Raw genomic sequence first — 24,777 nt, 5'->3', positions numbered from 1 at the left:
ATAAGAATTATTAGAATCATATTTTTTGTCTTAGGGAAGAGAGTGAAAGGGTGTTAATTATTTATCTATTATTACTATTTCTATATCATTAGAAATTATAGAACAAAAAAATTGTAAATACAAGTTGTAAAAGTTCATAGCAAATTACGAATTTTGAAAATATAGATTTCTCTGGTTATTTAGGCCAGGAAAACAAACAACCAGTCATTTAGTTCAAATAGAATCATTAGTGGAGTAACTATATCGTATACCAGGCGTCGTGTTTAAGTCGGTTACACGAATAAGAAACACCACGTATTTCATATCATTTGTTGAAAAAAGTTTCCTCGAGATTTCAGAATGCTCACCCACTTCATTTAACCGCCATTTAAAGGAGGGAAATCATTCACGATTTCTAATTTTTTGTTCAATGGCTAGTTAGCAATTTTTTAGAAACAGTTTAAGTGATCCATCAGCAGCTGGTAATAAAAACATTTCATTACTGCTAAATAACAAATTCTTTTTAGATTCTTCACTTATTTGCGTATATAAAAGTATCACGGTTAATGGAGTAAAAGGAAAATCAATGTTAAATGCCGAAAAATTCTCCCTGCAATCTTTAAGAAAGTGTCGTATCCACACGAAGTGATTATTGTAACTAGTGATTGCGTTACCACATGTCTCTTTAAAATAAACCACAACTGGCAAAAAATCCGAATGGAACCTATTTACTTCATATGCACAAAGTAAGTAGTTAATTATTTTCCTCCGTTGTCTAATGACAAAATCATTGTAACTCTCGTTTTCCTGGCTCGTCTCTAATAGGGATACTTCACAAGGTTCAGGTGAAAAACCATCCAAAAAATTTGCTGACCAACACATGTTCTTGTTTACATCGCTTGTAATAGGTATAATTTTTACCGCTTCCTTTAATTTGTCTAAAGCGTGAAAAAAATTGACAAAATTTATAATCAGATCATCGTCAAAAAACAACACGTTGCCAACTGAGGTATCCTTTAAGAATTCACTCAACAGTGCCAAGATATGTTTGATAACCTTTTGCTTTTCTGCGACTGGAGTCTGCATGAATTTGCCACCTTCCCTGACACAACGACAGAAAAACAACAGGATATTATACAGCTCATAAGTAACCAAACAATGACAATAATCATCATTTAGCTGCTCATTATTAAACATTGATATTTCAAAATCTTTATTAGCGATATTCTCTGTAATATTATGAGAGTATAACCACCAGGAGCTTTGCAAATTAGCCCTTATTGGCATGCCAATAAGGTTTAGCAAATCTTCATTTAAAAGTTCAAAAGGTTTGAAATATTTTATAATAATTTTGTTTAAGTTGTTGATGAATTCATTAATCTTTAAAGCCGTTGTCTCCATGACTTTATCTTCCACGTCACATAATATATTCGAGTCAGGTAAGAAATAATTTGGTAAAAACTTTCTCTCGTAAAATTCTAAGAGCTTTTTAAACACGCCTTTCATGAGATAGTATAACTTATATTCGCTTGCGTTTAACCCCTCCTCACTTTCTTCATCTAGTCGCCATAGTAAGGTTGTTTTCAAAGCATAACTTTGAATTTCTTCAGCAAAATACTTATTGCATAGCGATTTGCAGAGCAAGTAAACCTTGCGATGTACGTCATTTAAATGAAGCATAAGAACTTGTTCTGGTGCGGAAAACGAAATTCTCCATTCCACGCTGGGATGTTTACTTTTGGGATGAGCTTTGGGGACCAAGTAAAGTTTACATTCTAACAAAAAGAAAGGGGGTGTATTGAGTATTGCTGTAAAAAAAGATTGTGAACATTGCCTAACATAGTCTTACGACACTTCCACGATGGATAGTTGGATCCACTTTGATTTCAATAATAGTTAAAATGAAGTAATTAAGGTGAAAAACAAGTACTGATTTATACCTACTTTTTATTTCTGCGAAGATGTCTTCACACCAAAGATGGTTTCTACCAGCAAACTGTTTCCAAATTTCATGTGGCCATCCGCCAATAACCATTGCAATAACGGTATCTTCCTTCTTTTGACCTTGTGGCAATGCTGCTTTCGTCTTTTCCTCCATTGCAATCTGTTTAAATGTACTATCGAATTCTGGCGCGGTTGATCCAAGCATTGGAGCTAGTTTTACCTGCATTACCTTTGGATACAACACACATCCATGTTTGTCTATAATCTGATAAAAACCTGCATGATCTGTTCTTTTATAAGTAAACTTCTTTCTTCGCAAGGAATCAATAACGCTATATACTTTCAGTGGCCCAATTTCGTAAATGTAATCCACATCTGAATGGGACAGGTAAACGCGTTCTGCTCTGCTTCCGGTTTTTACAGCTTTAGTTATGATAGGAAACAAGGTATGACTTATAGGAAGATCGTCATCTAAATATGTGAAGCAATCACGCTTCCTGTCCACTTCAAACTGAGCTTTGAATAGCTGAGTTCGTAGCATCAAATTAGCTGTATATTCTATTCTGACCAGAGAGTCTTCTGTTTTTAGGCGCGTGCACATCTAAATAAATTAAGCCCAATTTATTACTTTGACATATTTTGCTTTTAATTGGTACTTTCTGAAGACCTGTTACCTGGCCCTAACAATGCGAAGTCTGCTAACAGTTAAAGCCAAAGTGGATCAGGATACTAATAATGGGTTACTAGATGATAAGGCCCGTGAAAAAATGCACTTAGGCAGAAGTACAATAAAGAAAGTCCATCATTTGAATTTTGATGACGTAACAATGACCCGTCGGTACAAAGTTTTTTTTTCAGAAATTTGTTTAGGCGTTGCCTCTGTGTAGGGCTGACCAAGAGAATGTATAGGTATTTTGATGACTTCATTTCCACATCCGTTCGGAAACGAGTGGTAGGATCCAGCTTTTGGGAACTTCCCCAAGTTGGTCCCCAGTTTTCCCTAGTTACTCACGCAGGAGATGGCATCAGTAATTTCAGTAATCACTGTTTATGGCTCACTGTTTATGGCTCACTTTCAAACGCGGTTTAGATGTGTAATGATTTTGTCCCTGATTTTAAAATTATTAACAAATGTTATAAAAAAAATATAGGCGCCCCCTCAAAAAGTAATTCTACGTATTTATTTTATTTGCCAGATACTACCATTGTGCCAAGATTTATATCAGAAGCCATATTTCCGTTAAGGAAACAAAAAGAAAATAAGTTACCAAAAACAAAACTAGGGGAAAGCTTAACAACTCTTCATTATAACACCACCATAGAACAACCAAGCAAATAAACAATAAACAAACAGGAAAACAACGACGAAATCAAAATCAAAACAACTTCTAATTGTATAAAACCCACTAACATATAAACTCCTGCAAAAAAAATTCCGTTGCTTAACTTTCATCAAAACCAAAACAAATAATTAAGTCATGCACGTTTAAAAATACTTTGTTTGTTGTTTAATTTTATGTCGACAGAGAGAAAGAGAAACTCTTCAAAAAGATTAACTTGTTGTCTAGGTAACATGTAGGGTATGTTTACACTTTATCCGTTTTTTTAGCAAACCCAAAACAACAGTCCATACAGCTGGGAAAAATTACACAATATTTTGATATGCTTTTCTTACAGCTTTTGTGGGAATTATTTAATCATATTTTCGGCAGTGGTTGAGAAATGGTTTAAGTGGTGATAAAGTGGGTTTCAAATTTCAGCTATAAAAAACAACAACATTAAACCTTGGATTTTTCAATTCATTTTTTCTAACTACAGAGATGACGTCGATTACTTTCATGAGTTTGCAAATTATCAAGTCTTAAGTTATAAGTGTAATGTAATGGTTTCGCTAATTTTAAAAATGCTATTAAAGTCAGTCTAAGTACATTGACGTAACGTCAATAAATGCTACAAAATAGAATTTTTTGGGGACTTCAAAGGGAAACGAACACATCCATTTTGCCTTCACAAATTGTGCACGCAAAAAAGAAAAAGAAAAATACATGATTTTAGGAATTTGGATGAAATTAGAATGTAATTTTGTGCATCTATACACCGATCCAGCCAGGACATGCGCCGTAATGGATATTGCGCGAAGGGAACTAGGTTCTAGTTTACAATAGGCGGCGATAAGTAATCAGTTTATTTATAAACAGAAAGCGAAACTGTCAAGTCATAACATAATAAATTTAACTGTTATTTTTATATTATACACACTGTTTTTTAAAAAAACACTGTACTATATGAGTCCTAATAATTGTGCCGTCTACGAATGCAAGAATACTTCAAGAGAGTCTACAGTGGAAACCAATAACAAAAAAAAAGGTTTGTAGTGATGATCCTACTGTAAAATTGGATACACATCTGCTCTAAATGATGTTACATTAAGAATACAGTTGTTTGAAAGCCCAGTGCCGACAAAGAAACGAAATATTAGAATAGCACCTTCCACGCCATTTCAGTGCCCTCCCCTAGCACCAATACCGGAAACAATCTTAGAAGATTGAGATAATGCTAGCAATATTCTTTCTTCTCCACCACCCTATGTTGAGCATAGCTACTACTTTTCGAATAATCATAAAGGCAGGTATTGTGTAGATGTAAGAAAGATTTATCTGTAGTGGTAAGCACCATGCTGTCTTAACTGACCACAGAGAATAATAAACTTTCATTGAAGAATAAAGCACTTAAATCTGATAATATTAAATTAAAATCAGAAAACAAGTAATTGAGAAGAGAGAAACACTGCGTATTTACACCTTGTCAGAAATTTTCGAAGTATTCTTTGTGCAGAATGTTATAGAACGCAAAAAAAAATTTATTTTATTTTTATATGTGACGAAATCATTAAAATTACTAGACAAAATACATATAAAAAATAATGGATGCACTCGCCAGATTTGGACCTGGATACTATCCTCCCCATTTAACCAACTTTTTTTAACTTTATAGGCATCAGGTACAGCTATCTCATCAATGATGAGTTCAGATAATTATTCATCTTAAGTTCTTCAACTTTCTCTGCTGTACAGGATTTCACACCATTTTCAGCAGCAGAAAACACTCTAGCAACTGATTCTGCTTTCTTTTCAGATACCTTAAGGCCTCTCTTAAATACTTCTTCAATTCGTCGACTTTCATTTATTCATCAGATCAACATCCATAGTTATACTCGGTTGCTTTCTCTTTTTATCTATTTTACTGTAAATGTCTATTCATATTATGATCCCGTCCAGATTAACCCCATTAGGTCCAAGGGGAGGGGCGGGTTCCGCCCCCTGATTGCTTTGTTATATGGCTATGATACTTACTGAGTTTCAATCTCTTTAATAATAGCCGTATTCCGTCTGTCTGTCTCTGCGCAGACCCCCCGCTGAGTTAGAAAATGATGTTACGGAAACACGAATATCAAATGCGATATATTTTTATCCACTTTGTTGCGACGGGTAAATTTAAAGGACGGGCGAACCCGTGGATTTTTCCACGGGCAACCACTAGTCTCTATAATAATAAGCTAAGTGTGTCCGTCTGTTTGTGACAGGCAAAGTAGATATCGTCGTTTTCCTTTGATGTTGCCGAAAAAAAAATCTTTGATGTTGCCGAAAAAAATATGTCTTCTTTGTCGTGAAAAGCCGCGAGTTTTGTGTGGTTTGTTAAATGAAGTTCTAGCACAAAGTAACGGAAATTGTGTTTGCAAAAAAGATGGCTGTCCTTTTTAAGCATTTGTCTTCTCTTGCCTTCAAAATAAATCTTTACAAAAGCATTTAAAAAGGGGCATGGTATATAAATGAAGTATAGAAAGGTTTGTTTATGTTTTTTAAAGTTTTGATGATATTATTGATGCGAGACATGTTTGTTAGCTAGCATCAACCACAACAACAACAACTAGCTAGCTAGGTAGCTAGGAATTTATAAATATGTAGCCATGTTCTTTATACCTAGCTAAGTCTCCAGTTTATATTTGAGTGACCAGCTATTAGCTGCTGTAGCTACCTTATGCTAGCTTCAGTTTTATGTTGCTTTTTACATGTAAGCTAATCTTAGTGGTCTTTGCTAAGAATGTGACTGTAACTTATTTTAATTGACATTTTAAGCTTAAATTAACAAGTCACAACAACTTTTAAAAAAGTATTACATAATATTTAAGAAGAGTTTAAGGACTGTTTTTAAGCAAATAATGTATTTTTCACAATTTGTGTATGCAAATAATGTATTTTTCACATTTTGTGTTACTAAACTTATATACATCGGTTACATGCAATATGACGAAACGATTTTTATTTAACATGTAGTAATTCTGGTACCTTAAGTGTAGTGATTTTTGTTGTTCTAGATGTTCTGACTAAAATGTTTTTGTTTATGGCATTTTGTCTCAATTAAGAAAAGTTTCAACTTTTTTGAGGGAGTACAACACCGAAAAAACTTGTGTTTTTTTTTATATTTTGTATAAATTCTTACCGGGCAGGACTCTGTACAACATACCGAAATGACTGATCCCTCTCTATTTATAAATTTAATGCGTTCCAAATCACAGTTTTTTGAAATTTTGGGTAATATTTAATGAGTACAAGATGCAAATACTGATTTTTGTTGAATCAGAAGTATTTCCTACAACCATTCTTTTTTTACACTTTTGTGGAGAAAAAGTGTATGCAATATCATCAGAATAACTGATTTTGTTGCAAACTGTTTTTCTTTTTCACATTTTGGATTGAAATATTGTTATAAAGGGCATATATCAATAGACATATATATACCAAAATAATTAAATTCTGCAAACTTTGATTTTGTCGTTCACCTCTCATCTTTTATATTTTGATTAAACTTTTGAGGAAAACCATTGGAATTATTTAGAATTTGTATTTTGTGTTGCAAATTTAGTGCAAAAATTTAACTGTTGTGAGGGAGGACCATATGCAATTATATATACTAAAAATAATAATTTGATATTCTACAAGTTGTATTTTTGTATGCACTTAAATGACTGCTTTTTCTGAGTTGAATTTGATGGGTTTCATATCAATTTTGTGGAAGATTTTATGGCTGAAGACAATATAGAACATGCCAATTGAACTGATTTTTGTTCATATTTTGATTTGCTCCTCATAAACCTTTGTGTTCTACATTTATTGTAAACTTTTGTGAGGAAGGACCATATATATATACAATGTTTTCAAAATAATGATTTTTGTTGATTTGAAATTTACTCCTTGCTCATTGCTTTTTCGACATTTCAGGTTAAAATGTTTGGTAAAGTCAGTACGGATCATTAGACAAAAAATTGTTTTGTTAACCGGTTAATTTTTACATTTTGTGCATATTTTTGCGGGAGAGGATGGTATGCAACCGAATAAATGATTTTTTAAAGTTTAACTCTTTGTTTTTAGGTGTTTTGTGTTTGTTTAGGTTTGGCTTTTTGATATTGTTCAGGTTGTATTGTTGTATAAGCATTTAGGGAAAAGACAATGTTTAAAATGCGTAAAGAACTTATTTCATAGATCTGTGCTTACTGTTGCAAGCCTTTCTTTTCGACACTTCAGATTAAAATATTGAAGGTTTTCAACATAATCACATAATAAGATGTATACATATTTGAGATATGTGTTATTTCTGACATTATTATTATTGTTGTCGTAACTGTCTGGGTTGTGACTGTCAATGTTGTAACTTTCTACTAACTAGATTTTACACCTTGCACGCCGTTGTTTTTCATATTTTGTCTGAAGTTTTATTGGGAGGATTTCATGCGATTTGACATTTGATATTTTGTGTTAGATTTTAAGAAATTTTTTGGTAAATTATGACTTATATACTTTTTTTTTATGCATTTTCAGATTTTTTTTTTAGTTAAAGGCATATTCAATATACTGAAATATTTGCTGATGTCATCAAAATTCAAATGACAGAACTTTTCAATTGTTTTTCTGCCTAAGTGGATTTTTCCACGGGCCTAATCGACTAGTTTATATAATAATACGCTAAGTGTGTCTGTGTGTCTGTGACAGGCAAAGTGGATGTCTTCATTTTCCTTTGATGTTGCCGAAACATGCAACTCTAATATGTCAAATTTTCTGACGTTACGGCGCGACGAAAATAACACTACTTTAACGTCAATATCCTATATTAAATGAAGCCATCACAGTGCAGCTAAAGCTTTGAGGCAAAATAACTAGGAAACGAGGTGGTGACGTCAATGATTTTTCACCGCGTGGGTAACTAGTTACCACCTAGGACCAATTTGGGTTATTTTCCCAAACCTGGGTCCCCGAATCCGTTTCGGAATGGACGGGTTGATGACGTCATCAAAAAATCTTCAAACCTTAATATTTCTGAAACTGTTTGTCAAAAGTACATAATCCTATACATTTTCTTGATCAGATTTTCAAGATCTATACAATGAAGACATTAGATATATAAAATTCTGGAAAAAAATTTGATGTGTGATTGCGGGTCTTTGCTGACATCAGCCAAATGTTCAAACCCTTATATTTCCTTATACGTTCGTCGAAAACCCATGATCCTATACATTTTTCTCATGAGGGTTTTAGCCTCTACACATTACAAGCAAACAATAAACCAAACTTCGCTAATTCTTTTTTGTATCTGCACTGCTGACGTCAGCAAAAAGTCTAAAATAATCAATTTTTACATTGTCCTCCTGCCTAAGTGGATTTTTCCACGGGCTTTATCGACTAGTCTATATAATAATACGCCAGTTCCGTGTGTCTGTGACAGGCAAAGTGGATGTGTTCATTTTTCTTTGATGTTGCCGAAAAATACATGTCTATTACGTCAAATTTTCTGACGTTACAGTGCGACGTCAATAATACTACTTTAACGTCAATATCCTATATTAAAATAATGAAGCCATTACAGTGCATCTAAAACTTTGAGGGCAAATAACTTGGAAACGAGGTGGTGACGTCAATGATTTTTCACCGCGTGGGTAACTAGGGACCACCTAGGACCAATTTGGGTAATTTTCCCAAACCTGGGTTTCCGAATCCGTTTCGGAATGGACGGGTTAATTACGTCATCAAAAATCTTCAAACCCTAATATCTCTGCAACCGTTTACCAAAAGTACATGATCCTAGACATTTTCTTAATCAGTGCTTCAAGACCTATACGATGAAGGCAACAGGTATACGAATTTCTTAAAAAAAATTTTGGGTTTTGACGGTTCACTGCTGACGTCAGCAAAATTTTTAAAACCTTATATCTCCTTAGGCGTTTGTCGAAAACATATGATCCTATACATTATTTTGATCAGCGTTTTAACCTCTGCACATTACAGGCAACGAATAAACTAAACTTCGCCAATTTTTTTTGTACCTGCACTGCTGACGTCAGCAAAAAATCTAAAAAAAACCTATTTTCCATTGTCCCTCTACCTAAGTGGATTACTCCACGGGCCTTATCGACTAGTCTCTTATATTAATACGGAGTGTATGTGACGGTCATAGTGGATACTGTCATTTTCCTTTGATGTCGCCGAAATTTTCTCTAAAGTCGCCGAAAAAATGTCTCAAATGTTAAACTTTATGACGTTACGGTGCGACGTCAATAACACTACTACTAACGTCAATATCCTATATTAAATTAATGAAGACATTACAGTGCACTTAACTATTTAAGGCCAAATAACTTGGAAACGAGGTGGTGATGTCAATGATTTTTCACCGCGTGGGTAACTACGGACCACCTGGGACCAGTTTGGATAATTTTCCCAAACCTGGGTCCCTGAATCCGTTTCGGAATGGACGGGTTGATGACGTCATCAAAAGTCATTTAAACCCCCATATTTCCGTAATCGTTTGTCAAAAGTACATGATCCTATACATTTTCTTGATCAGCGTTTAAAGACCTATACGTTGAAGGCAGCAGGTATACAAATTTCTAAAAAATAATTTTGTGTGTTTTCTTATATATCATTAACCGTTCATCAAAATCACATGATCACATACATTCTCTTCAAGAGCGTGTCGAGCTCTACACAATAGAGACAACGGATAAACTGAATTTCGTCAATTTGTTTTTTCATATGCACTGCTGACATCAGCAAAAGGTCTATAATAACCAATTTTTACATTGTCCCTCCTGCCTAAGTGGATTTCTCCACGGGCCTTATCGACTAGTAAATTAATAAATCTGCCATTAACATTCCATTTTTTTGTAACTCCGCCGTAGGGGCTCGCGAAGTTTATTGATCAATTTCTCCTGGACCGGAAACAAACATAAAGGGGGAACATCATTACATAAGCACTGTTTTGTTTATGAATTTAATTTCTTAACATTTGTACACACTTTATGCCGTTATAAAAAAGATAAATATTATTCCATCATTTGGCTGTCTTACTGTATTACATTGGGCATTGCAACATAGGAAGTGCAATAGGAAGAAGGGCAGTCTAAAATTACTGAACGTAAATATAAAATGGCGAAATATAATTAAAAGGGAAAGGTAGATCTACATATAATACGATAATACGATAACTCTTATTTTTTTTATTATCAGCTTGATGAGAAAATGAGCATGAAGAAGAATTTTTCTATGCTCCATATGATACTTGGCTACTTCTGATATTTGGCTACTTCTGTTTGTCACAAACTTGGAGGAAAGTAACGAACAACCACAAATTTGCTTCGCAAAAGTTTATTGGCTGGTTTAAAACTAGTGAAGGCCACCCCCAGCCACGTTCCAATTTTACTATTTTCGGATTGAGAGCCACGGTGGAATCGAGTTTGTTAAAGGAGGTTGTTAAGCTCGACCTAAAGACATTTATCCAGATTAGCTTTAAACGTCGTAACAATATTAGTTAATAATGGCGCGGCCAGTGATTGAGAACAAATAACAACGCAAACGAGTTTAAAATCTTATGATAAACATTACATTATTTTTTTTCTCTATTCTAAAGGTTGCTATTTAAACAAGTCTTACAAACCACTTGGAAATCACTACTTCTTAATCTAGCTTCCTGATTATAACTTCAAGATCAACCTTATTCTCGGGACTTTTTATCCGTCGTCGTCGCCCTATTTTAGGAGTTACTGGGAGCGAAGTTTCCTTTCCTTTTGATAACGTATCGAAATATGTTAAGTAAGTGAAATGAATGTGTTTATATAATTTATATATAAGGCATTGTAGCGCCAAATATTTATGTAAAGAGACTTGTTACATGCCTTTTTTATAAGCAGCACAAAATTTGGGTCAAGGTTCAATTTTGGTTTAGTTTCTGTGTGCATTACAGGCTGCTTAGCTGTTACTTACTGACTTTCTACCTGAAAGGTCAGTTAGGCAAGCTAGTATTTATCTATTAGACACCTGCATACTAATTTTTTAGGTCCCATAGCTTTCAGAGACTTGATATTGGCCATACTTGAAACTACCCCTAAAACTCTCTATGAAATCCTTATAATGGGGAAAATATAATAACTCCTGTTAGAATTATCCTTAGAACTTGAAACTGGAAACACTTCATTATTTTATCAAGAAGAATCGTTTTGCATAAGTTGGACACGTGGCTAATCTGATTTCCCGATTTTGTCGGGTTTTACCCGAAAATCGGAAAAACCAAGAATTTCAGGCATTTTTTGGCAATTTTTTATGCAATCCATGTAAAAACCATGTAAGATATGGTAAATAAATTTCATTTACCTTTCAGAAACTTCAAACAGAATGTGAAATTTCGCTCGAGAACAAAAGTAATTAAAGTTTAAGCAGATAGTGGCATTTTTAACAAATTTTAAGCTTCTGATGACGTCACAAGAAATGTGCTGACGCAAGCAAAAATTCATTGGGGCTATTTTGTTTCTTTTATGACGTACTATAAGTGTGCCAATTTTGATTCAATTTGAACAACCCTGTGAAAAGCTATTGATGGGGGGCCGGAATCCGCCCCCCCCCCCGTTCATAATATGTTCTGTACAGGGAATCCCGAATAGGGTTAAGGAAATTGTTCCCATTTTAGTGGTCCCTAGGTATGCGCATAGAAGATGACGTCAGTTATTTGGGCTTCAATGTGCAATTCTTCCTGAGAAAATTCCAAATATACTAACACTTTTTTAACATGTACTAGACATACGATTTATCCAAGAATAAAATAAAAATGAGTATTTTTGACTAAAGTTGAATGAAACCCCACATTTTGTCTCTTTCCCTAAGAATTGGACGAAAACTTTGCGGCTCCATCAAAGGAAAATGAACACATCCACTTTGCCGGACACATCTTTTGTAATAAGATAAGAATAAGGACTTCACAAACACGAAAATAATTTAGCCAACTAGCAGAAGTAGACGAACAATATTTGAGTTTAGATTGAGGTGTACTTGTTCTTAAAGGGACAGATGGAGATGAAATTCCACAATAACAGCACCTCATTATTGGTTAAAATAAATTCAATAAATTAATTTATTTCTCTGATTAATTTAATGATTTAAATTTTTTATATTTAGTCAAAAGAAACATATTAAGTGATGAAATTAAATGTATTACTACATTAACACACTAGTTTAAATACAAACCCTTTGTTCTTAATCGCTCTCAATCGCCGATTCCGCTCGCGAGCCGTAAAAGACGGGTACTTACAGGCTATTTCCTGTGTTTTTATGTAAAACGAAGTTGCGATCAATTTTTTTGGAAAAGGGTGTTACGCCTCTACGCATGTGCGACAAGATTTAACAGTACTGAGCTTTAGTCTAGTGTTAACAACGGACAGTTTTCTGTGCTTTTATGTAAATCGAAGCAAAATAACGATTCTTTTGGAAAAGCGGATTACTCTCTTATACGGACGTGTGACAAGGTGTATATTATACAGTGTCACGATTAAGCAAAATAAAATAATATTGACTGTGTTTTCGCTACGATAGGGTTACAACGGATGGTTAACTGTGTTTTTATTTCCGCTGAAGTTGCAGTAAAGTTATTTTTTGAAAAATATATTACACCAGAAACACGGACATACTGTATACACGTACTAAAGTGCTCCACCTGATCGTGTGGTAAAGTGTACAGTTCTTATTAATAGCTCCACCAAGTGTAGAACGTCTGGTAATACAGTTACTCGTGGCTTTACCCGGCGATTCGATGCTAAGTCTCCCGGCTACTTTTAATTTCGTAATCACACAAAATTGACGTCAATATGTTTATCTGGTACAGTTTGCAGTTCTTATTAATCGCTCCACCAAGTGTAGAACGCCTGGTAACACAGTAGCTCGGGGCTTTACCTGACGAATCGACGCTGGGTCTCCCGGCTACTTTTGCTTTACGTAATCACACAAAATTGACGTCAATAAGTTCATTTGGTGAACAAAAATACGTTAATTTATGATTAAAGACTCCTTACAATAACTACAGAATATTCAACGGGAATTTCAAATCTTTAAAAAAGAATTTGCAAAGATATGGTATCTGCATTTTACTTTAATTTTTTTTCTGAACTTATTCTAAAGTTTGGACTTCAACAATTCTCACTAGATTTGTTTCGGATCTAACTACGAAATTTCAAACACAGCTGCTTTTACAGTGACAGTTTTGATCAAGAATGTTTTAGCTTGACTAGTTTAGAACCGTACTGGTTATTTAAAAATAGCTATACAGCAGGAAGTGCAAAGTTCAAAATAATGCTGCATTTCTATTGGTTTAAAATAAAAAGAAAGCAAATTTAAAGACCCCGGGTAAATAAACAACAAACCTACTTGTTCTGATTTGGACTTTGTTTTATATCAGGCGATTTTAAAGATTCCGCCTCGCAAAAGCCAATTAACTTGTTTTGTTGCGGGAGATCAGCTTTAAATGATCATCAGTAACATTATTTTATATATTTTATTCAAACATTTTCAAAAAAATGCGGCGGCATTTTAAAGGAAATAAATTCAGGAAGTGTCTATTCATTTATGTAAAAAATGCCGTTTCCGTCATCACTATAAGATTAACAATAACGTTTTTAATCTGGTATTGTAACAATGCTACTAATTGAAATTGCGTAAAAGTTTAGCAACCTTAGACTAGTTCATTCTTTCGTAAACATGATTGAAAATATTGCAAACCTCGTGATTAATTTTTTTCGTGTCGAAATCCTAAACTCATTTCTTATTATCAATGTGGGTCCTGCAAAGAAGGCTCTTAATAATAACCACGCGGATTTTAAATTTTAACTACACAAGTTTTTTGAGTCCATAAAACTATACCATGGTAACAAAAGCAATGACTGACTCATTTGCAAGCATAAATTCTAAACTTTGAATCAAAGACGATTCCACTTAAGTAACGTGGGAAATATCAAACAGGCAAGTGGCCAAAAACGAATGTGTAATTTTTTAGCTTCCTCGGTGTCTCCCACGACATGAATGTATTAGACATTAGGCTGGCGTTGCAGTACCAACCAACCCGTTTCTGAATGATCCACATGCAAATGGCGTTTTCAAAAAGTATAGGCTAAACAATCTTCTTAAAACAAACAGACCCTGACTGACGGTTTTACAAATTTCTTATGCTTAATTATCCACTTCACTGATTCTCTGCCTTCTTTGACTTTCTGTACAAAAGTTCAATGTCAATAGATGTACTTTGTTTTTCCGGAATCACCCCAATATTTTTGGAATCTATATCATAATACGCTAAGTGTGTCCGTCTGTCTGTGACAGGCAAAGTTTTGATATCGTTATTTTCCTTTGATGTAGCTGAAATTTCCTTTGAAGTCTCCGAAAAAGTTATATCAATTTTGCTAACAGGTTTACTTTGTTTACATCACGTGATCAAAATAGAGCAACTTGATATGCTGAAATAAATTTAACAACTTTCTTTACAAAATGGTGTCCCTCGACACCGAAAAAAACAACAAAAAAAGAACGGTCCCTTCGTCTTGAAAAAAGTGAAAAGAGCATAGTTAAAAAGAATGTTTTAAAAGAAGAAAGTTCAAGTGAAGAAGTAGAAATGTTAAGTAGGAAGTGAGAAGTGGAGCTAGAAGTAAAGAAAGTTAGAAGTAGAAAATAAAGGCTAGAGTTTGAAGTCGATTTGAAATCACAGGTAGTAAGAACTTTTATATTTTTAGACGTTTGGTTTTTATGTCGCTGGAGCAAGCAGGCTCCCTTTTTTCAGCAAAAGGCACCCACCCAAAAGCCTAAAATTCTTAAAGTAGCCATATTTGTTGACATTTCGTTGCATATTTGTCCTAAAATTTAAAATGCTACATAAAGCTGTTAGCAGACTAACAAACGGAAAACTTTGGTTTGTTGAACTCACTGTAATGTTACTAACTTTACATTACTATTGTTTCTCTTTATATGTGTTTTACTAAGCATAAATAGCTAGCTTTAGTTGTAGCTAAGTGTTCCCAGTTTAGATATACTTAACTGGGGGTCTTAGCTACTGTTAGCTAGCTAATTTAGCCTCTCCAAGTCCTGCTCTCCCCCCATCCCATGGCTAACTCTAATCTATGAATTCTGTTGTTATTCCTCTTTTTATTATCTATAGCTAGCTATCTTAGTTTACCTACGTTAAACTTCTCTTCTTTTATGATCACGAGTTATGATGTAACAAACTAGCTAGCTAGCTTTACAAAATCTTTCAAAGACTTGAACTTTGGCCAGGATAGTAAAATGTATTTTTTAAGAGTATAATTATTTTCACATTTCCTGTAAACTGTACAAGGGGACCCAAGCAGTATGACAAGTGGAATAATTTTTTTCAGAATTTAAAGCGTGTGTGTTAAGTTAATTTTTATTGTTTTGTTTCTGACGTATCCTATTAAACTTTTGTCAGCCTACATGTAAAATGCTAGGTTATTTTTACAGGGGGTTGTAGACATTATTGGCAATTTAAGTACTGAAAAAATTACTAATTGTTCTGACTAAAACTTTTGTTGTTTTTTATATTGTATGATGAAATGCCTTATTTTTCTATAATTTGATGTGTTTCATAACATTTATCTGGAAGAATTATGGACACAGGCAATATAGGACATGCTAAATGAACTGATTTTCGTTGATTTGGATATGCTCCTCAAAAACCAATCTGTTTTACATTTTATGTAAACTTTTGTGAGGACGGACCGTATATATTCTAAAAATATTATTTTTGTTCATTCAAAATTTACTCCTTATTCTTTTTTGACATTTACGCTTAAAATGGTTGCTATAGGTCACTAAGATTTTGTGTTCTTAACCTGTTATATAATTTTTACATTTGTGTATATTTTTGAGGAACAGGATAGTATGTAACCGAATAAATAATTTTCCAGATATAAATTTGATGTTTTTGACACTTTTGATTAACGTGTTCAAAATACAAGTTACGATTCTCTTTCCCAATGTACTCCTGCCTAAGTGAATTTTGTGCAAATTTCTAAAGAAACTTTTTATTTGTACTTTGAAGGAGTTTACTGACGTCAGCAAAATTTTAAAATTTTAAAACACTTATATATATCTCCTGATGCGTTTGCGAACACTTATTTTTATTAGCGTTTTAATCTGCACGCATTACAGGCAACAGATAAACCACATTTCGCCAATTTTTTTCGTATGCACTGCTGACGTTAGCAAAACAACCTAATCTTCTGCCTGAGTGGATTCTTCCACGGGCCTTATCGACTAGTCTATATAATAATACGCCAGTTCTGTCTGTCTGTGACTTTTGCAAAGTGGATTATATTCTTCACAATTTTCTTTAACAAATTCTATAAAACATCGCCTATAAAATTGTTCTGTAATTTACCAAACTTTAACGCTAAAATAGTATTGACGTCAAAGGAAAGTTAATTAAGATTAGTGAAGCCATTACAGTGCACCTAAAATTTTGAGGCCAAATAACTTGGAAACGAGTTAGTGACGTCAATGTTTTTTAACAGCGTGGGTAACTAGGGACCACCTGGGACCAATTTGGGTAATTTTCCAAACCTGGGTCCCCAAATCCGTTTCGGAATGAACGGGTTTATGACGTCATCAAAAAACCTTTAAACCACAATATTTCGGTAACCGTTGGTCAAAAGTACATGATCCTATACATTTTATTGATCAGCGTTTCAAGATCTATACGAGGGAGGCAACAGGTACATGAACTTCTAAAAAAATTTTTTTTGTGTTTTCACGGGCCTTTGCTGACGTCAGCACAATTTTTAAACACTTATATCTCTTTTTGCGTTCCTCGAAAACATATCATCCTACACATTATTTTGATCAGCGTGATTCAACCTCTACACATTACAATAAAATAATAAAATAAATTTCTCTAACTTTTTTGGGATCTTCACTGCTGACGTCAGCAAAACATCTAAAACAACCTATTTTTCTATTGCCCATCTGCCTAAGTGGATTTCTCCACGGGCCTTATCGACTAGTCTATATAATAATACGCCAGTTCTGTCTGTCTGTGACTTTTGCAAAGTGGATTGTATTCTTCACTATTTTCCTTGACAAAGTCTGTAAAACATCGCCCATGAAATTGTTCTGTAATTTACCAAACTTTAACGTTAAAATAATATTAACGTCAAAGGAAAGTATATTAAATTAATGAAGCCATTACAATGCACTTAAAACTTTGAGGATAAATAACTTGGAAACGAGATGGTGACGTCAATGATTTTTCACCGCGTTGGTAACTAGAAACCACCTAGGACCAATTTAGGTAATTTTTCCAAACCTGGGTCCCCAAATCCGTTTCGGAATGGTCGGGTTGATGACGTCATCAAAAAACATTCAAACCTTAATCTCCGCAACCGTTTGTCAAAAGTACATAATCCTATACATTTTCTTGATCATCGTTTCAAGGTCTATACGATGAAGGCAGCATGTATACAAATTTCAAAAAAAAAATTTGGAGGTTTTGACGGGCCATTGCTGACGTCAGCAAACACTTTAAACCTTATATCTGATTCATCGCTTATCAAAACCACATGTTCATATACATTTTCTTGATCAGCAGTTTAAGCTCTACACAATAGAGGCAATGTGAAAACATATTTCCATAAAAAATTTTTTTTGTCTCTTGACAGATCCTTGGTGACGTCATCAAAATTTAAATAACGGTTCTTTTTTACTGTTATCCTGTCTAAGAGTGGATTTTTGCACGGGCCTTATTGACTAGTGAGTAATAATTCGATATTCATTTGGGATTTTATCATTCTAATATGTAAAAGCAACAACAAGCTGGTGGTATTTAAATATTAGTAGGACGAATCTTCAGTTTGAAATTATTTTTTTAACAAAGAGAAACAACTCATCGTCACAGTAGTGATTTGGTGAGTTTGGCAGCAGATAATAAATATTCACAAACATTAAACAAAACTCATAGAAATAATTAATCTACTATCCTGTTACATTATCTTACCACTGAAACAGAAATAACAGTTACCTTTTTATTTATTTCGATGAACGCCATTTACATACAGCCTGTTGTCAGCAAAAATCAAAATTACACAAGTATCAAGGTTTTCTCTACTACAAACTCCTTTTATATATAAAGCTAGACTCAAAATCTTTCTAACAATAAAATGATTTAGTTGTCATATTCATGCTTTGCTTTACGGTGTGTGGGGTGTACATGTTGTTGAGATAAATGTTGCATTCTTTTGAAAATATTGATAACAATGCAACCCACTTTGTGGTTTATGGGTTAATCTTTAAAATGGAAATTTCCCATTTTATCAGCCACCTGTTGACATTTCTTTAACACAAGTTGTTGGTTCGTATAAGCTTGTCGCTACTGTTTCCGCTCACAGACACAAAGGCTGACATGTGAAACATTATAACATAACCCAGTCGTTAACCCATAGGAAGTTAACGGAAGTTCGCCCGTCGAAGCTTAAAATGTCGAATATGATATTTCTTACATGAGTTAACGCTATGTCTAGCTTGAAATTCTCTATTGCTATCTCTTTTTTATTGACCGGCGTGTAATTGATATTTTCTACTTTAAAATGTTTTTAATGTATAAAAAAATCAGCAAAAACAAACTCTTAGTGCTTATGTTTTTCTAACATACACAATAGGGTTGCGAATGAAAAGCAATGTTTTCTTTATTTGATTACTTTTGAAAACGCACCATTTCTACTGATTGAAAGTGCTGCAAAAGTATCATCCAGGTGCTTTAGTGTCTATTGCTCAGTAATACCAGAAACAACTTTGGACTGCCAGTCTGGTGTTCTTATATTTTTCAAACGTAAAACGAAAAATATATATATAGTTTTTGTTGCGAGTCGAGTCACTACCATACTGGAACACACTAAATCAGACCAATGGTGTTATGTGCCCTTAAGTGATCCTGCAGACATAGTGTCACGTGAGTTAGGTATTAAAGTTCCTCTTTATTTGATTTGATATTATTTGGCCCCTTTATTATTTACAAAGGTCGAAAAAGTTTGAAGGAGTGTGGCGCATTATCCACTTGTCTTGTTTTCACAGCAGTTCATATATAAAGTAGTAACGGGTTAGAGACAGATTTGTTTTTTCTTGCTTTGAGACGTTCTTTTTCGAAACCGAATATATAGTCAGCATCAGAGTTGTCTATAATTCAATAGCCTTTCGTTGATGTAAGAGAGAGTGGTGATTTTTTTTCCAAGTGAATCTGGATTTACTTTTGCGTATAAATAAGCGTGGGACACAATCTTATTTTACAATTTTTATTAGAAATTTTCGGTATTCTATTTTTATTCCCACCTCCCACCTGAAGAGAATATTTAACTTCCGTCATCAATATGTTCATATTGAATAGTTGAAATAAAAGACAAGGTAATGTTTACTTTTCATTCCCTTCACCGAATTTATTGGACTATTGTTTACGACGAGATTTAAAAAAGACGGGCGTTAAAGCTTGGTTCTTCCGAGCGATACTTATTTTCAGTCGCGACATACAGAATAAATGCTAACTTCATTTTTAGGATCTTCAGAGTAGTTCAGATTTCAAGTTTATCTAGGAAGAAGGGTTAACCAGTTTTAACAGTAAAAGACGTTTCGAATAACATCTGGTGTTACAAATTCAAAGTAAACGTTAGGGTTTGAAATTCTTTCATTTCATTCGATTTTCTTCGTAAAGGAAGTAACTATAACTGCATGTCTTCATGACAAAAACTTTCTTAAAGGTGGGCTAAACATTCGCAAACAGAGAATAAACATACGCTGTGTACCAATAAACGTTTTAAGCGTGACATCTCCTCGATTAAAAGGTTCCTTTACTGAGTTTTTAATAAAATAAGGCCTACTTTATTTTACCACAACTTAGAGTAGAAGTACCGTACCACAGCGGTTCCTCACACAGGTTTTAGTGTCAGAATGGTAATTTGTTTTTTACATCCTAACAACACGATTCTAAACTTGATTTTACTAATTAATAAGTTCACCGGTTTTATAAGTTCAAGTTCAAGTTTAACTAAATGTTCATTACATATTAAAACCCAAGAAAACAATTTTCATTTTGTCTCAAAAGGTGCTTCTTGGTAGATATTATAACATCAAACCAAAAGAGACAAACACAAGCTTCGACAACCATCAGTGCAGACCATTCTGGAAAGGCAAGAAATTGCGATATTATCAACGTACTGTCATTACGAGATCTTAAAAAGCTAAAAAGAAGTAATTAAATGAATGACTACTTTGAAACTCCCTGTATTTTTGAAATCGCTAATTTTCAGAAAAACCAGTTACATGTGTACTTCATGAAAAAATGTCACCAAAAAATATTTATTTATTATTTCTCTCCTTATACAACGATATCAGTCAGTTTATCAGTCAGTTCTCAGAGACACTTAATATGAAGGGTCGAGAGAGAGAAAGATTATAATTTGTCCCAAGAAACTACAAATTATTTCCAGATAGCGGAAAGTTCGAGATAGCAAGAGAGATTTTAGGTAGCTAGACCGTGAATGCTGATGGGACCAATGTTCATCCAATGAAACTTCCTTATCTAATGAAAATTCCACCTTTAATAAAAAATTCCTCCTTGAAACGCTGGAAAATAAAACTGTGTAAAGTTGTTGTATTAAACAAACGTACATTATAGTCCATCTAGTTGGTAAAAGAGAACGATCCTTTTCTTCGACATCTTTTTCAACATGTCGCACTCAACAGAGAGGAAAAATTTTGAAATTTCTTAGGCAATTTTAAATCAAAGTTAACAATTTTATGCAGGAGAGAAAAGAAACCAAAAAAGCGATGGAAGATCCGCAATGAAAAGCATGCCTTTGGTAAAAATCCTTATTAGGCTGGTAAAGATCTGCTGGATTCTGAATGGTCTATAAGGCTCAATGTGCCTAAAAGGATCCCAAGATGATTGTGTTGACCCAGCTTTAAAAATTGGTCCCGTTTTGGCTTCAGGTCGTCTCTAATTACCCACATAAGAGGATATGTCAGTTATTCACTATTCTTATTTAATGAATGTGATGTCAGTCTAGCCGTAACGTCTAGGCAATTAACAAGTAAGGCATTTAAAGCCAAAACGACAGTCAGCGTGAGCGGTTTCCGTATTATTATAATGGACTAGTCGATAAGCCCGGGAAAAAAATCCACTTAGACAGAAGAACAATGGAAAAATATATCTTGCATTAGGAGTTTTAGTGATGTCAGCAGCGCAAATACAAATACTTTCTGCCTGAAATGTTTAGATTTTTAAACGCTAAGAAGATGTATAGGAACGTGTGTTTTTGACGAACGTTTAATGAGATATTCTGACGTCAGCAAATATTCGCCAATGTACCAAACCTATTTTTTTAAATGTGTTTGAAAGTACTTTTTATTGCATAAAACCCTGCTCAAGAAAATGTATAGTATCTTGTACTTTTGACGAGCAAGAAACCTCTTAAGCAGGAGTAGAAGAGAAAGTTGTTACTAGAAAATTGATCACCTCAGTAAGGACCCAGTTATAGGATCGTGTAGTTTTTACAATCACATCAGGGATTAAATGTTTTTTGATGACGCCATCAACCCCTTTTTCCGAAATGAATTCAGTGACTCATGTATGATGGGAGACTTACCCAATATGGTCCAAGGTTGTCCCTAGTTACTCACGCAGTAAAAATTGAATGACGAAACCACATCGTCTCCAAGGTATTTAACTTTAAAATTATAAGTGTATTTTAATGGCTTTACCTCTTTAATAATAGCCGTAATTTGTTTAAAATGGTTGCGTGAAGCTTTTTACACAAAATTCCGGTAAAACCCGTTCTTTGCGGATTTTGTTTTTCTTACACGCAGTTAAATTATTGTAATCAAGGCAGAACCCAAAAGAAAAACTTACAAAGGCCATTTTCCTTTAGAAATGATGGTATCAGCATTGCAGGTCTCATTTTGATCTTTATCTCTTTTAAAAATTTTGACCCTCTGGGAATTTTTTGTATGTTTTCGCATAGTAGGATGAAAATATTGTCACGTTTTTTAGCCACGGATAGATCTTAAAGAAACCCATTTTAAAATTTTGGCCACAAACGTTTAGCTGGCTACAACAAAATTATCAACAATAATTCTTATGCTAAATTGAGTTAGGTAGCTCAACCTTTTATTACTGTCATGAAAACTTATTTCCCAGAATAAAATTTTTTTTTAGCTCGACAGGGTAATAAAGTGCTGTTTCTTTTGTTTTATTTAGACCGAAGTTGCGATAATGTTTGTTTTTTTGGAAAAAGGTGTTACGTCTACACATATGCGCAACACCGTTTACCTGTATTAAGCGCTCAGCCTGGTGTTAACAACATACTGTTTTCTGTGTTTGATTTAAACCGAAGCTGTAATATAGTGCTTTTGAAAAGAGTATTATTGCTGTACGGATGGGTTAACAGTTCATTTATCTGGTATGCTGTTCCTGTGTTTTTATTGAAACCAAAACTGCGATAAAGATTTTTTGGGAAAGGGTGTAACACTTTACAGATTCACGACACGGTTTACCTGTACTAAGCGATTAGCCCATTATTAACAACGAATTGTTTTCAGTTTTTTTTAAACCGAAGCTGTGATAAATTTTTTTGAAAGGGGTATGAGGCTTATATGTAACACGGTTAACCTGCACATTTGAAAGCGCTTAGCCCAGTGTTAACAATAGAGTGCATCCTGTGTTTTAATGTAAAATGTTATATAAAAGGGGTATTGCCTCTGCAGATGGGAGACACAGTTTATATGTATATACTTAGCATACTTAGTTGTACAGTTTAAAGCTTTATAAATCGCTCAACGTGGTGATTAACACAGGTTCACACAGTTACTCGTGGCTTAACTCAGTGTTTCGACGCGGGATACCACAACTTATCTATCCTATATTATAATACTCTTGTTTGAGTGACTATGTCAGTCCATGACACGCAAAGCCCGGGACACTTTCTTACGACGTGGTGTAACGTTAGAATTTACTAAGTAAAAAAGTACCCAAATCAAGGGGTTACTACTTAAACAATTTTTTTGTTCTAAAAGCCCGACTGGTCGTTATAAATATAATAATTTAATTCTACCCTCCGCTTACAATGTACGCGCCATATCTCTTATTTATCAACTTAAAAAGCAAGCCGAAGATGGTTGTCTCATTTTCAAAGTAATCCTGAAGAAAGTTATTTCAATGCCAATTGCTTACCCGTCATAAGGTTAGCCTAAACATCATGTTTGTCTTATGGGTTGCTTCCGTTTAAAGAAAATCTGTCGAATTCGAAGAGTGGCTGTGTGTTTGTATGTCTGTAACAGGCAAAGTGGATGTCTTCATTTTCCTTTGATGTTGACGAAAAATGCATGTCTAATATGTTAAATTTTCTGATGTTAAGCCGGGACGAAAATAACACTACTTTAACGTCATTATCCTACATTAAATTGATGAAGCCATTACAGTGTCCTAAAACGTTAAGGCCAATTAACTTGGAAACGATGTGGTCGATGATTTTCACCGCGTAGGTAAGTAGGTACCACCTGGGACCAATTTGGGTAAGTTTACCAAACCTTGATCCCCGAGACCGTTTCGGAATAGACGGGTTGATGACGTCATTATAAAGCCTCTAAACCCTAATTTTTCTGCAACCGTTTGTCGAACGTACACAATCCTATACATTTTCTTGTTCAGTATTTCAAGATTATACAATGAAGGCAAGAGGTATATAAAGTTGTAAAATACTTTTTTAAATTTTGACGTGCCATTGCTGACGTCAGTAAACTTTAAAACCCTTTATATCTCATCAACAGTTTATCAAAACCACATGATCACATACATTTTCTTAATCAGCATTTTAAGCTCTGCACAATAGGGGCAATGTGAAAATAAGGTTTTAATTTTTTGTGAATAGGTTGCTGACGTCATCAAAAGTAAAATTACGCATCTTTTTCATTTTTATCTTGCCTCAGTGGATCCACGCGCTTTATCGACTAGTCTATACATTAGTACGAAAGTTGTATTCATCTGTGACCGCCAAAGTGGATATTGTTTTTTTTCCTTGATGTCGCCAAAAAACTTATGTCCGATTTGTTAATGTATCTGACCTCGCGGCGCGACGTCTATAACACTACTTAACGTCAATATCCTATATTAAATAAATGAAGCCATCACAATGCATTTAAAACTTTTAGGCTAAATAACTTGAAAATGAAGTGGATACGTCAATGTTTTTTCCCGTGTGGTTAACTAGGAACCACCTAAGTCAAATTTGGGTAAGTTTACCAAACCTGGGTCCCCGAATGCGTTTCGAAATGGATGGGTTGATGACTTCATCAAAAACCTTTAAACCGCAATATCGGTTTGTCAAAGATGCATGATCCTATACATTTTCTTTATCATCGTTTCAAGATCTATACGATAAAGGCAACAGGTATATAATTTTTTGGGGTTTTTGACAAGTCATTGCTAACGTCAGCAACATTT

At 34.1% G+C, this 24,777-nt stretch overlaps 1 protein-coding gene and 1 long non-coding RNA gene across 4 annotated transcripts in view; one reads left to right on the top strand and one right to left on the bottom strand.

Moving 5' to 3' along the window:
• Positions 1-23,611, top strand: part of LOC130621823 (uncharacterized) — a 36,802-nt gene extending 13,191 nt beyond the window's left edge. The window contains exons 5-6 of one of the 2 annotated variants that reach the window (XR_008980935.1): positions 507-725; positions 22,537-23,611. This is a non-coding gene — a long non-coding RNA (uncharacterized LOC130621823). Of the gene's footprint in view, positions 1-506; positions 726-1,339; positions 1,576-22,536 lie in introns of those variants that run through there. The other variant, XR_008980934.1, reaches the window with a different exon arrangement.
• LOC130621822 (uncharacterized) lies at positions 25-3,411 on the bottom strand. Of its 2 annotated transcripts, XM_057437175.1 has the most exons (3): positions 3,192-3,411; positions 1,924-2,524; positions 25-1,754 (listed from the first exon to the last, which is right to left on the bottom strand). In XM_057437175.1, the coding sequence occupies exons 2-3, from the start codon at positions 2,522-2,524 to the stop codon at positions 418-420; spliced, it is 1,938 nt and encodes a 645-aa protein (XP_057293158.1). In that variant the 5' UTR covers positions 3,192-3,411; the 3' UTR covers positions 25-417. The 2 variants fall into 2 exon arrangements, with proteins under 2 accessions (XP_057293158.1, XP_057293159.1); XM_057437176.1 differs by lacking the exon at positions 3,192-3,411 and having other exon boundaries at positions 1,924-2,795.
• Positions 23,612-24,777: the final 1,166 nt, after the last annotated feature.

This window comes from Hydractinia symbiolongicarpus, chromosome 12 (genome assembly GCF_029227915.1).
Source record: "Hydractinia symbiolongicarpus strain clone_291-10 chromosome 12, HSymV2.1, whole genome shotgun sequence".
Taxonomy (NCBI): domain Eukaryota; kingdom Metazoa; phylum Cnidaria; class Hydrozoa; order Anthoathecata; family Hydractiniidae; genus Hydractinia; species Hydractinia symbiolongicarpus.
This window is presented reverse-complemented; position numbering and strand designations above follow the sequence as displayed.

Coding starts and splice junctions, on each gene's coding strand:
- LOC130621822 (XM_057437175.1), bottom strand. CDS start 2,524: ATGTGCACGCGCCTAAAAACAGAAGACTCTCTGGTCAGAATAGAATAT. Junction 1,755..1,923: donor CATCTTCGCAGAAATAAAAA/GTAGGTATAAAT, acceptor TCTTTTTGTTAG/AATGTAAACTTTACTTGGTC.